At 36.6% G+C, this 14,807-nt stretch overlaps 1 protein-coding gene across 1 annotated transcript in view; it reads left to right on the top strand.

Annotated features, from left to right (window-relative positions):
• Positions 1–14,807, top strand: part of LOC126336262 (dynein axonemal heavy chain 3) — a 1,127,841-nt gene that overhangs the window by 970,252 nt on the left and 142,782 nt on the right. Inside the window, exons 59-60 of the mRNA XM_049999758.1 lie at positions 4,280–4,454; positions 4,671–4,874. Of these exons, the coding sequence (XP_049855715.1) occupies positions 4,280–4,454; positions 4,671–4,874 (379 nt within the window). The remainder of the gene's footprint in view (positions 1–4,279; positions 4,455–4,670; positions 4,875–14,807) is intronic.

The following is a 14,807-nucleotide window of genomic DNA, read 5'->3' on the forward strand; positions in this document are numbered from 1 at the left end:
AACTGTTGGGTGGAGGGTGTGGGAAGAGTATATTAGCATACGTTCAAACTGGGATAATTGGAGGGGCAGAGAATGACTTGTAAGGATAACTCCCATCTGCACAGTTCAAAAAAGCAGGTAGTGGAAGGTAGGATCAATATGGTTCAGATAGTTGAGGAGCCATTTTAAAAAAAGCATGTTAGTTCAGCTGCATATATGTATGTGTAAAAGAAGCTAAGATGCCCATATAAGTTGATAACAACTCAGGATAGCTCCAATGGCCGAAAATAAAGGCTGTGCTCATACCAACCACGATTATCAATTTTCAAAAAGGGAATGTTTTACAGAATTTCAAACACTTTCTGGAAGCAGAAGTTTTCATTAGATTGAGCCATTAGATTGATAAGCAAAATTGTAAGAATGTGGGATCAGTAATTACATGGAATTCAGCTGAAAATGCAATTTAAGGAATAAATAGAAATAGCTTGTGAGATAAGAACATCTGATGCCATTGAGATATTTAGCTTGTAAATACTAAAATTTCTGGTGCTTTGGTATCATTGTGGAAGAAAATACGCGAGAAAATGATGTTACTGTTCTGTTGTCACAATGGCTGAAATGAGAGAATTGTGGTGTAATTATTACTTCTAATGTGGTATTATGTTCTTTACTACTGTGTGACCATTGTTCTCTCTGATCTCTTCTCCAAATATTTCATAATTACTTTAAAATTGAGGACAGATGCCTCTTTACATACCATTTATGTAAATAACTTTCCACATTAATTTTGAGTTAAACAAATACTATTTTCTCTTCATTGCTTTATAGATAAACCACATTAAATGGCCATGTTCATCCTTTCCAGTAAACAAGACAGAGAAGGTAATCTTTCCAAAGTTCATTTCCTGTCTCTTATAACATGTGTGTATCATTAATAGTACCACTCTTTGGAAGTCTGCAATTCTCCAGGACAAGATACAAGGAAGTTGGATCACTTGTCTTTCATTATAGCATACCATTTGCAAAGCAAAAATAAAACCAGTGGGAAATATCAGTACATTTACATTCATTTTATGTTGTTGTATTCTTATTGTGTAAATAATATTTTTTTTTTTTTTTTTTTTTTTTTTTTTTTTTTTTTTTTTATGAGTTTCATTCGTCAGCAAGAAGATGATGTAGGAATGTACACCACTCCTCTGTTGCGATATGTAACAATGCAAGTTAGTATCTCAATGTAAATTCTTCATGTGCTTGCTATTGTTTAACCTCGTGAAACACCAAGTGCAAGAGCAGATGAGCTCTATTTATAGAACAAAAATTACTATTTTAAAGCACTTTAATTTTATATAGTGTTGTTAAAAAGGAGACAATCAGTTGTTGTTTAAATTTTATTTTGTAAAAAAACAGTTTGTTTCCTAACTTTAATTGCTTAAAAATTTAGTTTTATCATAGGCATACAGCCCAAGACCTATCACATTGCTTGTTCGCACTCTGTCAGTGATTAATCATGCTCATCCCATTTGATCAATGGTTTTTAAACAAAGTATTATTTATTAATAAAGATAATATCGCTGACAAGATAAAAAAATTAAAAGAAGTTTTACAAATGTTTGAACAATAACTGATTTTGTAAGGCAACCAAATGGAAACTCACCTTAACTTCCCAATAAGGCAGGAAAAATACCATAAAGAAACAGAAAGCCAACTAATTTTATTCTTCCACGTGATAGCCCCTGCTTTGAGAAATATTTTGTGATAAAGGTTTTTGGGCTATCCCTTCCCCCCTATATATGATATTGAATGTACCAATGCACCTTATGGTTTTTTCACAAAATGAAACACAATAATCTAATTGTATAAATATCTGGTGTCAGTTCTTTTGGACACATCCAGAAGAACAGACACCACCCAGAATCTACAGCTGTTATACATGAATGTAAATTGAAGGTGGAGAGGGAAAGAAAGAAAAGGAAAGGGGAGGGATAACTGATATCAGCTGCATTGCAACATTATGCAGAATCGGCAGCAATGAGTGAAAATGTATATGGGACCAGGATTTGAACCCGGGATTTCCTGCTTACTATGCAGGTACAGTAAGCCCTGTGCCATGACACAGTGTTATCGCAACTACACGGGCTCTCTCAGCTCGCCTCACAGCCTATTCACTCTCCCAATGAGCGCCACCTATTTGCAGCCCATGTACATTTCCTCTATATTTGCTCTTCTGAGATTCCTACAGGAGGTCAAATGTATTTGCACATCTGCACTAAAGAAGGTGGATTGATTTCCCAGATAGGCATTGGTTACTGCACCTGCCTAGTAAGCAGGAGATCCCACATTTGAATCCTGGTCTGGTACACATTTTCACTCATTGCCACAGATTCCGCGTAATGTCGCTAGGCAGCCGACTGCAGGGTTTAAGTACAGTAATCTAAATACAATTTTTTTACTACCTCAGTAAGTTTACTTGGAGGTACTACATAATTTTGTTTACAATCATTATACTTTATATTACATAACTACCAGATGTCACAAAGATTGGATGTTAGATGAAAAAATAATAATTTATTTTCAAAATGTTAGCAAGTGTCATTTTGCACCACTATAGTGTTAAAAATGTAAAAGCTTCTAAACTTTGAAACACTATAACGTGAAAATAGAGAGGGATAAAAAGTTAAAATTTTTTGTATGGTTAGTTATCTCTGTATGGAGGACAAATAATTCACTCTTGTTGTGTGTTCAGAGACGTCGACCATGAACAGAGTGAGAACCTGAACATCATATAAAAATATGGCAGAAAACATAGAGAGTGACACATTTAATTAACTCATTAGGTCATAGTTAAACTATGTAAAGAAATACTTTAAATATCTGTTGCCCAGCAGCTTGGATAAGTTTGCAAAACACCATTTTGCTTCCTAGGAAATATTTAAGTAGTACTTCTATGTAAGTTCCCTGTGAATTATATCCTACTGAAATATAAATGAAAATAATCTATCTTTGAAAATATAATGTAATTTAATAGATACAAAAATTTACTCACCAAGTGGTGGCAGGAGAACACACATATAAAAAAAGGTACTACTTATACAAGCTTTCAGAGTCAGTTTCTCTTTCTTCTGGCACAAGGGTTGAGATGGAAAGTTAAAGGAAAGGAACGCAGGAAAAGGACTGGAGAGGCTTGGGTAAATGCTCAAAGTTCAAAGAAGGCACCCATAATGCCAAGTCAGGTGAGACTTAACTATCCAGTAATTCTCCACTGACCTGGTGTTTTAAGTGATTTTTTTGAAGTGTGAGCTCTTTCCTAAACCTCCTTTCTCCTTTTCCTCCCCCCTTCTTTCTTCCCTTTCAGTATTTCTGCCAGAAGGAGCTACTGGCTCGAAAATCTTGCATATATGATACCTTTTATGTGTGTTCTCCTGCTGTTGCTTGGTGAGTATATTTTTATCTAGCCAATTACAACGTATCTGACCAAACGTCATGCATAGTAAAAAGTAACAAAAGGCACCCAAAACACATAAATTTTATTTTGTCATAACATACCAGTATTTGCATGTGAATCCGGCACAGATCTCATAATCAAAATTCAATCAAATTGTGTAACATCCTTTGCACTTACAAAATCTAATGCTTCTTATAAATTTTAAAAATATTGGTTGAGTGATGATTGATAATATTTGTGACACCAGTGGAACAGAATACAATGTTATTAGTAAGCAGATCTGTGAATTATAGTAGAACATTACAGGATTATTGTAGAATGGAAAAAAGCAGAACCTATGTAAGCTTTGCTAATTCTTGTTCATATTTTGAAAACCAATTGTTCAGAGATTGTGGCAGTATTCACTTGTCAAGATCATTATGTAGTGACAAATACCTTGACTTGTATGTGAAATCAGATTTTACAGAAGTTTGGTACCAGATATACTTGAAGCTTCAATACTGTTAATGAAAAATAAGAATCTGTTTCATTTATACTATAGAAGAGTGTCAGTTTCAAAAACAAATCTCAACTGTTTGCTGATAGTTAATATTCTCCTTATAGGCAACTTGTGATAGCTGCCATAATATGCTAAAATCTTTCTCGTCTCCAGCCATGTTGCTGAAGTTATTTTTGCTGTTTTCACATATTCCAATCTTTTATGTTTCATTATTAACATTTCCAAGAAATTGAGTGAAATTGAGATTAACACAATGTCATGCCATTTCCCACAGCCTTTCCTCCTGGTACCAAATGAAAATATGATTTCTGCTAGATAATTTTATATACTGTTAAATTAAGTTGTCTTTCTTTTTACAGGCTTGAAAATTTTAGGAGATCTGTTGAGAGACACAAAGAACAGTGGAAGGAAATATATGATGCTGTTAATCCACAAGAGTTGGAGCTCCCAGAACCATTTGCAAACATAAGTGGTCTGTATCGGCTGGTGATTATTCGATGTCTAAGGCCTGACAAAATAGTGCCAGCTGTTCAGGTAGGTTTAACTGATTTAAAGGAACTTGACCAGATTGTGCTGAAAACACAACTTTCATTTTAAATTTAAACATTGTTGAATAGAAAATTAATTAATGCATTGACATTTAGCTGTAGAAGGTCCTTACAAATTTATCACTTAAGGTCTTAATTAATCTATATAAATTAATATTTAATAGCAATAAAATGTGATCTGGCAAAAAATTATTTATTTTAGGCCTATATTGTGTCAGAAATGGGGCAGTCATATATTGAACCACCAACATTTGACCTGCAAGGATCATACTATGACTCTAACTGCTGTTCACCACTGATATTTATTTTATCGCCAGGCTCAGATCCAATGGCTGGATTAATAAAGTTTGCTGATGACAGAGGTTATCTCAAAAATATGCAGTCTATTTCTCTTGGTCAAGGGCAGGTAAGTTATGCATGCACTGATACTGTAATAATTTTTGCTGTGTATTATCAATTTGTCGGGCATTGGGAAACCTCATTAATTCATATTAATTTAACAAAATTTCAATATTCTATTACATCAGTTTCTCTTACTATACTGTTCTGAACATTTTATTTCATTCAGTTGATTTATGTATATAGGTTAAGTATAAAAATGAAATCTTTGAGTTTCATACTCGTGATTGAACTTTCTTCCTGAATGTAAATGATTCACTGTGTTTCTTATGACAAACAGAATGAAATCTTCACTAGCGAGCTACAAAAGTTGCCTGCTGAGGATTTAGGGACTATCCATAATTACATACTATGGAGTATTACGGGAACCAATAGGAGTAGACCCATTGTTCAGTCCAGAATTCATTTAGGACAATTGTTGGTACCAATAAGGTAACTGGCTTGATAGGTCACTCTGTAGAGTACAAATATGCTTGGGCTGTTTACCTATCTGCTCTGCAAGTGTCAATATTAATGAGTAACCTAATGAACTAAATTTATTACAAAGAGTGACCAGCTGCTAAATTTCAGTTTTAGTGTGAAGCCCATGTGTATAAAATGAGCGCTGTCCTCCCTTGCTCTGAGAGTTGAACATAGCTCTGCTGATGTTTAGCCCTATTCATGTGTGTCACCAAGCTCTGTAAGTCCTGACAGTCTAGGTTGTTATGACATTTCTACTGGTTAGAGGAACTAAAAAAGAGTCTCTCTCTCTCTCTCTCTCTCTCTCTCTCTCTCTCTCTCTCTCTCTCTCTCTCTCTCTCATAAAATATCTCAGTAGCCTCATAATAATTTCACTTCAGTATATTTTCATTTCCACAAGTTTCACATAAGCATACAAACTCTTGCAAGTCAACTGCATTGTTAACCATTAGATAGTATTAAATAAAATTACAATGTGGTAGGTTTAATAACTATCAGAAATTCAAAGACAGGTCTTGCTTCTAGCAAGTCTAACACCAAGATTAAGTAAGAGTCTCTAGACAAATCAGGTTTCAATTATCTATACCAATTACAATTATTCAACTACCAAGAAACAACACGTAATTGCTCATTGTACTTTCCATACAGGTTCTATGGTGCGAGCAGCAAACACTTGTCAGCATCGCTCGTCTGATGCAGCTCCTATCCTCCCATGACCAACACCCATTCTGCACATGTTCAAGGCAGCATAAAATTGAGTGGTTCCAGAATTTATGTTGAAATTCTCGAATCACTACATATCACCCTCCTTAGATCAAACACACAATATTTTATACGTAATTATTATGTACATTAACATCGTACCTAGTAACAATCCAAATTTTAAAAGTAATCATTTGCTACATAAGTTTATATACACAATTTTTTTCTCATAAATCCTTGTACTTCATAGAGCAGGCTTGCGGTTTTTGTCTTTCGATTGACTCTTACTCTGTTTTTTAGAACATAAGCCTATATTTATGATTTCATTTTGCATTACCCTAACTTATGAACAGCAAGGACTCTCTCTTCAGCTCCAATCGTAAACTCCAGGTGTCATGGACCCTTGAATATTTCATCCTTTATTCTAATTCTCTGTACTACCTCTTTAGTATGTAATGGCCTCATTACTTATAATATTCTGTAGCCTGGAGTAACTCTGGGCAAAATGAAAGTGTTCCTATTGACACTCATAAAACATAATAATGCTAGTGAAATATAGAATTCAAACTTTCCAGAATAATTCCTACAAAATGTGTGACTTCTGTCATGATACTGTCCTTTTCCCCTTGGATCTGCATCTATACCTTACTCATGGGTTGACCCTATGCATGCCCTTCCTCCTTCCATTTTGGTAGGTACTTCCATTTTGGTAGCTACGCCTATTTAAATTTCTATTCTCCTACGGTACAGGTCAATCCCCTTTTTAGTGCCCTTGTCCACACAGTATAGGTCAGCCTTTCTTAGGTCTGCCTATCTGTCCTTTATATCCAATAAATGCTGAGTGCAGTCTCCTTATCCTTTATGAGTAGGCCTCTAGGTTCATTACCCGAGTATACATCTTTATTTACACTATAATTAAATATCCTCTGGTAAAAATACAAAATCTATTTCACACTTCACACTCACTTTTTAATACTTCATTTAGTACCCTAGAGTCCACCTCTACTTCTCAACTTTTATATTCTTGGTATACACTCTACCTCTATACTCTATTCATACAAAATGTGTTTACTTGTGTTATGAGAGTCCCACTATATCACCAGTCATCAGAATATTTGTCCGACTGACCTCCCTTAGCAATTATCACAAACCCTTACTCTTTGGCTTATGCTATCCTTATTACTCACACTTCCTACTTAGGTATACTTTATGTAAAATTAGCATAGTTCCTCTATACCTATGCACATAGGCAATATGGAATGGTCATTGTTATTATATATTTATATACAGGTGTGTGCGATGTAGAACATTGTCACAATAAACAACAATGTGTGCATATTTCACTATGTACACATACCTCTTTCCCCGTAATACTCTGTCCTTTCATTGTTTGCGTCTTCACGTTTCGTTGTGTGTATGCTTAAGTGTGTCTGTGTATCCTGATTCTTTAGCCTACTTATATGAAATAAGTTGAAGGTTATTGGAAACCATGGAAAATAAGGAGGACTTCAGTGATAGAATTAGATGAATATGTAAAGAGGGGAAGATAGACAGATAATCAAATGAGAAGTAAGAAAGGGAAAATAAGAAATGGTTGCTAAGATCGAAGAAGAGAAAGAAGATAGCCCCCAAAGCCAGGAAACCCTTCCCACCCCCATTCCCTAGGACCTCTACCTCGCCAGTACTTGAGTGAGAAGCCGGAGGAGGTATGGTGTTAAATCATTTCCTACAGAATGGACATTTTCACCTTCACATTTGAAGTTCCCAAAGGAAAAGATTAGCAACACCTTTGGAGCGGCAAATTGTGAAGAATCAGTCACACTTGTCTGCAAGGGTTGTCTGGAAGGTGTGATGTGTGTTTAGTGTTAGTCATGATTTATTTGTTGGTGTAAATCTTGCTATTACTTACACTACTCACTCCTTTCAAAATTGATACAAATCCTCCCATTTACATCACATTTTATAAAAGGTAAAAAAGATTCTGCACTAAGCGTAAAATTATATATCATGTTATCACAAATATGAAATTACTCATACAATATCATCTCTTCTATTAATCTAACATCCTTTGCAGTTTATTAAGACCTCTGCCTCCAGGTTTGCATAGACAAACTGTATAAGAGATTACTTTCAAAGAATAGCTTAGGCAAAAATAAAACCTAACTATACGTGGATGGCATGAGAGACTTTCTGGCTAGGCAAAAATATGACCTAACTATACGTGGAGCCCACGTCATCTGCTGTTGGCATTACAATCGAGACCATGGAGAGAATGGCTGGCTAGGTAGATTTAATCTTTATCACTTGATGCTGCCTAGCAAGTCAAAATAAGTTGAGATAATGTGGGACGAGTCATGAAGACATGCAGGGGCACCCGTGGAATATCTGGGGACAATGCCATAAAATTTCCTAACAGTCATAATCCTCCAACAACCAAGGATGACTTCTTCCAAACACTTAGTGTGCACAATCCTCCTCCAACAACCAAGGATGACTTCTTCACATACCAGGAGCAGTTTTGGGTGATGTTATCACAATTCCACACTCGTATGTTTCTTTAACGGTGGATAATAGGATAGTATAAGAAGTAGGGGGATAGTGTAAGATGTAGGGTGATAGTGTAAGAAGTTGGGGGAATTTGGTGCAGTAAAATATTATTGCAGAAGAAACACAAAAACAACTAGGGATCTGACGGTTGTCAGTGTAAGATGTAGGGTGATAGTGTAAGAAGTTGGGGGCATTTGGCGCAGTAAAATTTTATTGCAGAAGAAACACAAAAACAACTAGGGAACTGACGGTTGTCACTCCGCCCATTAACACAAAAAGTTATCGTCCCTGAGAGATATACAACATTATGTCTTTTACATTGTATTTTCCTTTTTCTGATCCTGGTATAGGATCTACTAAAACTAAGGCTTTGGGATATATCACCACTTGTACTCAGTAAGGTCCTTCATACTTTAGGAAAAATTTGTGCGTCTCCCTCTTCAGGGCAGAGCTCTGAAGATGCTGTTTACTAGAACCGGGTCATCGACCTTGTATTGAGGTTCAATAGCTTTCTCAATATGTCTAGTTACTCATTGTTGTGCCTTTTCAACCAAGTTCTTAGAAACTATTGTCTGATTAAGTTTGCAATCCACAGTAGGTTGCTCTGGCCAAGTAAAACATTTAATAAGGGGTTCCCCCACAAAGCGTTTGCTTATTAATCCAGTTGACAAATGTGGGAATTCATTTAAAATAAGCTCGAAGTCTTTAACTTTCGATGCCCATGACATATTTTTTTGTGGCAATAGGTGTGGCATAATTTCCCAATTTCTTTCATAACCGTTGCTCACAGATTGGAAGATGTATTATAGTTGGAGATTAATACTTGACAAACATCTTCCCACACTAAAAATTCTTTAAATTCATTACTGACGAACTTTGGTCTGTTGTCTGTAATAAATCGTTTTGGTTTGCCTACCTTGAGACACTATTGTTGCAGACAGTGAATCATGGATGGTGTATTTGCTTTCTTAATAGGATACAACTTAACATACTTTGACCAACACTCTATCAGAACAAAAATGTACGATACTCCTCCCTTCCCTTCCAGAATTGGTGCAAAGAAATCTGCTGCTGTAAGATCATGTAATGCATTAGGCATGATTGGATATATTTTGTACTTAACATGAGTGTTACTCTCGTTTACCTTCTGACAGGTTTCATAAGCTCTAATTAAATATACTAAATTATGTCCTAGTTTCTTAAAATAATAGAACTTATTCATGTGAGCTATACATTTCTTTATTATGAAGTATCCACATCCAGTATGAACATACCACACAATCTCATCCTCCATCAATGTCAGGATGCATAAATGCCTCTCCAAAATAGATTATGCCCTATAATTTTCCACCTCCCTTCTTGATTAGGCCATAAGGAATTCTTGTTATACATAGCATATATTTCAGTAAAGTAGGAATCATGATGGATGTTTTCAATTATTCTTTGAGCCATTTCTTGTACCCTGTTGTGCAGATGTTCTACTGTCATAAAATTAATCGCAAAAATTACATCAGGTCCTTCCATACGTTTTAACTCTTTCACGTCCACAGGCAATCTAGACAAAGTTTCAGGTACAATAGTTTCAGAACCTTTTACATACTGTATTTTAATGTCATATTCCTGTAGGAACATCACCAACTGCATTAATCTATTATGTAATAACCGACCACTCATTAGAAAAGATAGAGCTAGATGATCCGTATATACATGGATTTATGTCCCCCATACTAGTGTTTGGAATTTTTTGATACTCCATACTACTCCTAAAACTTCTTTTTCTGCGGCTTATCATGGCCAATCTAGGCCAAACAACACATCACTATTGATATTTTCTATTACAAACAGTGTCATGAAATTTGATATTCCCAATATTGCAGTTCACCTGGTCTCGTGTTTTACAACTTTGCTCTTCGTTCCAGTAATACCAACTATGTACACTCCCAATACTGGTAATAGCAGTAAGTGATGTTTAGTTTGTAATGTGCTAAATAAAGCGCTAGAAATAAGTGACACTTCACTCACAGAATCTATAAATATGTTAACTTCAAAATCCTCTAGTTTTCCTATGATTATTGGATGTGGATTAATGGTAGTTAAGCTCTGTTCTTCCAGTAACAACCATTCTTTCGTTGGTATTTTATGCGTGAAATTAACATACTTATTATGGACTAGGCCTCCTAATGTATTTCTACAACCTGGGTGCTGGCCCTGGATCCAGATTGCACTACGTTTTCCTCATTAACAGTAATCACTGGTCTGTTACTGAACCGGGGTATTACATTACCACTTTGTACTCTTATTACTGCTTGTACAAATTCTTGTGACGTCACTGGGCCTATATTCGAAGTTGGATGCTTATTTTGGTAATTATCATTACCATTGCTCCTATTAAATTGGTGTACTCTAGCAAAATTAGCCTCATGTTTTCTAAAATTATTATTACTATTTCTTTTATAAGTGTGATTTTCATTTTGGTGTATGCTCTCATTAAGGTCCTTGTTCGAGGCATCGAGTGCATCCACGAAAGACAACAGTTCTTCTATGGTTTTCCACCCGCTACACAATATATCTTTTCTGGCATAAATGGCTAAACGTCTTATTAAAATTTGAACTAACCCTTCTTCCTACATGGGCTTATCTGAGTACTTTGCACGTGTTAAATGCCAGTCGAAATACTTTCTCATTGTACCCCATGTACTGTTATAGAACTTAAGGTCTCACAAATGAGATATAAATTTTTCCTGGGCACTTGCTGACCAGTACTACTCCTTAAACTTCTTCTGGAAGTCTGCCCAAGAAAAAAATTTCTCAATGTTCACTGTGCCCCACTCCGAAGCTTCTCCTCAAAGCTACTCTACCACAAATTCAGTCTTTTTCGAATCTTCCCAGATTTTCGGCAAGACTTAGGTTAAACCGTTTGACAATATGCACCTCCCCGTCTGACTTAAACTTTGGAAACTGTCTGGATAGTGTAGAATTTACTCCCCATTGTAAATCTGTCATTACCTCACTAGTTAACACTTCATTGGGAGATGACACACTGTTATCTACTTTGTCCCGCGTATGTTTGAATTCTTTCCATAAATTATCCATGCCTCTCTTAGTATCCTTAAGTTCCAAAGCTAAAGTTTGAGGAACGTTGTCGGAGGTTACTCTCTGTCTATTATCTCTTCTACCTGTTCCTCCAGATTACTGATATTTATTATGTCTGAAGCAGTTAGTTTCTATTAAAAATTTCTTTACACGTAATCAACTCGCCTGTTAACGCCTCCAATTTGCGATTGGACTAAAGGAATTAGTTTGTCCTGCTTCTCAACACTTTCATTTAAAGTGTGTAGTCTTTGTTTTACAGCATCAAATGTAACATTGCATACACTTTGAAATGATCCTAACTTACCACCAAGTTCAGCTTCTACATTATTACATTTGTCTTCAATAACAAATTCAAACTTCTGAAATTGGTCATTCTGCTTTTGGCTACGGTCAGTAAACATTTGATTCATCTTGATAGTCAAGGAATTAGTTAATTCATTTTTTAAAATCTACACTTACAGTTGTTGAATCTGCCCTCTGGTCATGTAATTTAGCATTCAACTGAGTATTCACTGAGTCTAACTTGAGACTTAAAGTATTAATTTGGGCGTTCTGAGCTTTGATTAAGTTCACTACTTCTGACCAGTCTGGTATTCCCCTACTCACTGTCATGGCCATGGCTGGCTCTGATATTTCCCCAATTTTTTGAGTTATCCAAATCCTACTTACTTTTATATCTAGTGATCATTAAAAAAAATCACTTCTGAGTATAATAATTATACTAACAGTCAATTGTTGAATAGTTTCGTTAACTTTACACTCAAATAATTATTGTCTTTCGCTCACCGGGCATAGAGTTTTAGGCTTTATCGGTGAGCCAGTGTGCAATCAGCGCCGATGAACAGTACGGGCGCCGGCAGCATTGAAGGTTGGTTTCAGCATTGATGCTGGTGAATGGATTAGTAGGCAGTACCAATGAGCAGCAGCTGGCTCCATTCGCATTGCTTGCTGGTTACGGCGTCCACACCTCCGCAATGTGTGTAGGGTTACTTACCCTCCACACTGGATTTTAGTCGTCAAATAGATCTTGTCGTAACTCTTCTTAGTCTAAACTGTTAAGATTTTCCGTATGTCTCCTCTTCTACGTTATTTATTAATTTTCACCCCTTTTTACTGTTTATGCAAAATCCAACTCTGCGAAACAATTTCCCTGTCTTGTTGCTATGGCAACTCACAATATCTTCTTATCTTGATTTCCTTTCAAAATTCCTCTTTCTTCAAGTCCTGATCACGTTGGTCGCCACATTCTAATGGTTTCGGCAACAAGAGAAGTGGTGCAAAACTGGATCGCGAACTTCACACTTCTCTTACTACAGTTGACTTACTTGAAATGTTTAACTGATCCTCTTCTCTGGGTCTGTGGCTGCGTTGATCTTCACAACTTCTTCTCTGATGAAATAATGCTGGTTAGAGGGATTATGAAAGACTCTCTCTCTCTTAAAATAACTTGGTACCCTCATAATACTTTCAGCTCAATTCAGATATATTTTCATTTCCACAAGTTTCACATAAGCATACAAACTCTTGCAAGTCAACTGCATTGTTAGATAGTATTAAATACAATTACAGTGTGGTGAGCTTAATAACCACCAGAAATTAAAAGACAGGACTTGCTTCTAGCAAGTCTAACACCAAGATTAAGTAAGAGTCTCTAGACAAATCAGGATTCAATTGTCTATAACAATTACGATTATTTGACCACCAAGGAATAACACATAATTTCTCCTTGTACTTTCCACACAGGTTCTATGGCACCAGTGCCAAACAGTTGCTGACATCACTCATCTGATGCAGCTCCTGTCCACCCATGACCAATGTCCATCCTGCACACACAGTCATGTGTTGCACAGTAAAAAGGCTCTCTCTCACACTTATCTTGAAAACATTGCATGTGTGAAGTGGCATAAGGTCGCGTGTTTCTAGAATTTACATGGAAATTCTTGGATGACTACACATTGAGAATCACACTTATATTAAAGAATATTTGGAGGAGTGGACTGAGGGAGTTTCATGCCCAGCTATTTGTGTGCCTGAACTTTCCTACATGAAGTAATTTTAAGCAGGCAATGGTAACCCAACTGCTTCTACCACTTTTTATTTAGGGCCAATAAATTTTTAAACTTTATGATCAAAATATGGGTTACTGTAGATCAGTAGATATTTAATAGAGATATCAGAAGTGTCAAAAAATTTAAGATCAAATTGAATTTAACTCAGAATGTATTGTATGTTTTATTACAAGTAGACAGAGCAGCAAGGAAACTTAAGTGTGGCTTTATTATAAGCAAGAAATTTATAAAGAAATCTTCGGATATTAAAAAAATTTCAGAAAGAATAGTGAAACTTGTTTTAAAAATAGACAAAAGGTATTAGAATGGTAATTGATACTGGGAGAGCACTGTGGATAGTAATGCTCAGTGTGTATCTGTCATATAGAGCAAGGGCAGACATGCATGACTAGCCATGTTGTGGCTTTCTGCAATGCAGGGCATGACTGGATCATTGTTCAGTGTCTGGTACTCAGAGACTGTGGTGCAGAGGTGATACAGTGCCAGGTGAGTGGGAGGCGAAAGTGGGATAGGCTGGGTGTGGGCAATGACTGCGTGGTTAGTACATCGAGCGGCATTGGAGGCAGTGTCAGTAGTGTGGTGTGTGGTAATAGCTGGCCAGGAACCTGTGCTGTTGAAGTGGCAGTGAACACACCATCTGCGACATGCAAGAGGAGAAGTACATGTAGTCAATCTGTGGTGGTAATCGGTAGACGTGGACACGAAGGCTGGTGATCTGAGTGGAAGGATCACAGCATGTATCTATTACAAAATTATCATCAACTATACTCCTGGAAATGGAAAAACGAACACATTGACACCAGTGTGTCAGACCAACCATACTTGCTCCGGACACTGCGAGAGGGCTGTACAAGCAATGATCACACGCATGGCACGGCGGACACACCAGGAACCACAGTGTTGGCCGTCGAATGGCGCTAGCTGCGCAGCATTTGTGCACTGCCGCCGTCAGTGTCAGCCAGTTTGCCGTGGCATACGGAGCTCCATCACAGTCTTTAACACTGGTAACATGCCGCAACAACATGGACGTGAACCGTATGTGCAGTTGACGGACTTTGAGCGAGGGCGTA

The sequence above is a fragment of the Schistocerca gregaria genome, chromosome 2 (assembly GCF_023897955.1).
Source record: "Schistocerca gregaria isolate iqSchGreg1 chromosome 2, iqSchGreg1.2, whole genome shotgun sequence".
Lineage (NCBI taxonomy): Eukaryota > Metazoa > Arthropoda > Insecta > Orthoptera > Acrididae > Schistocerca > Schistocerca gregaria.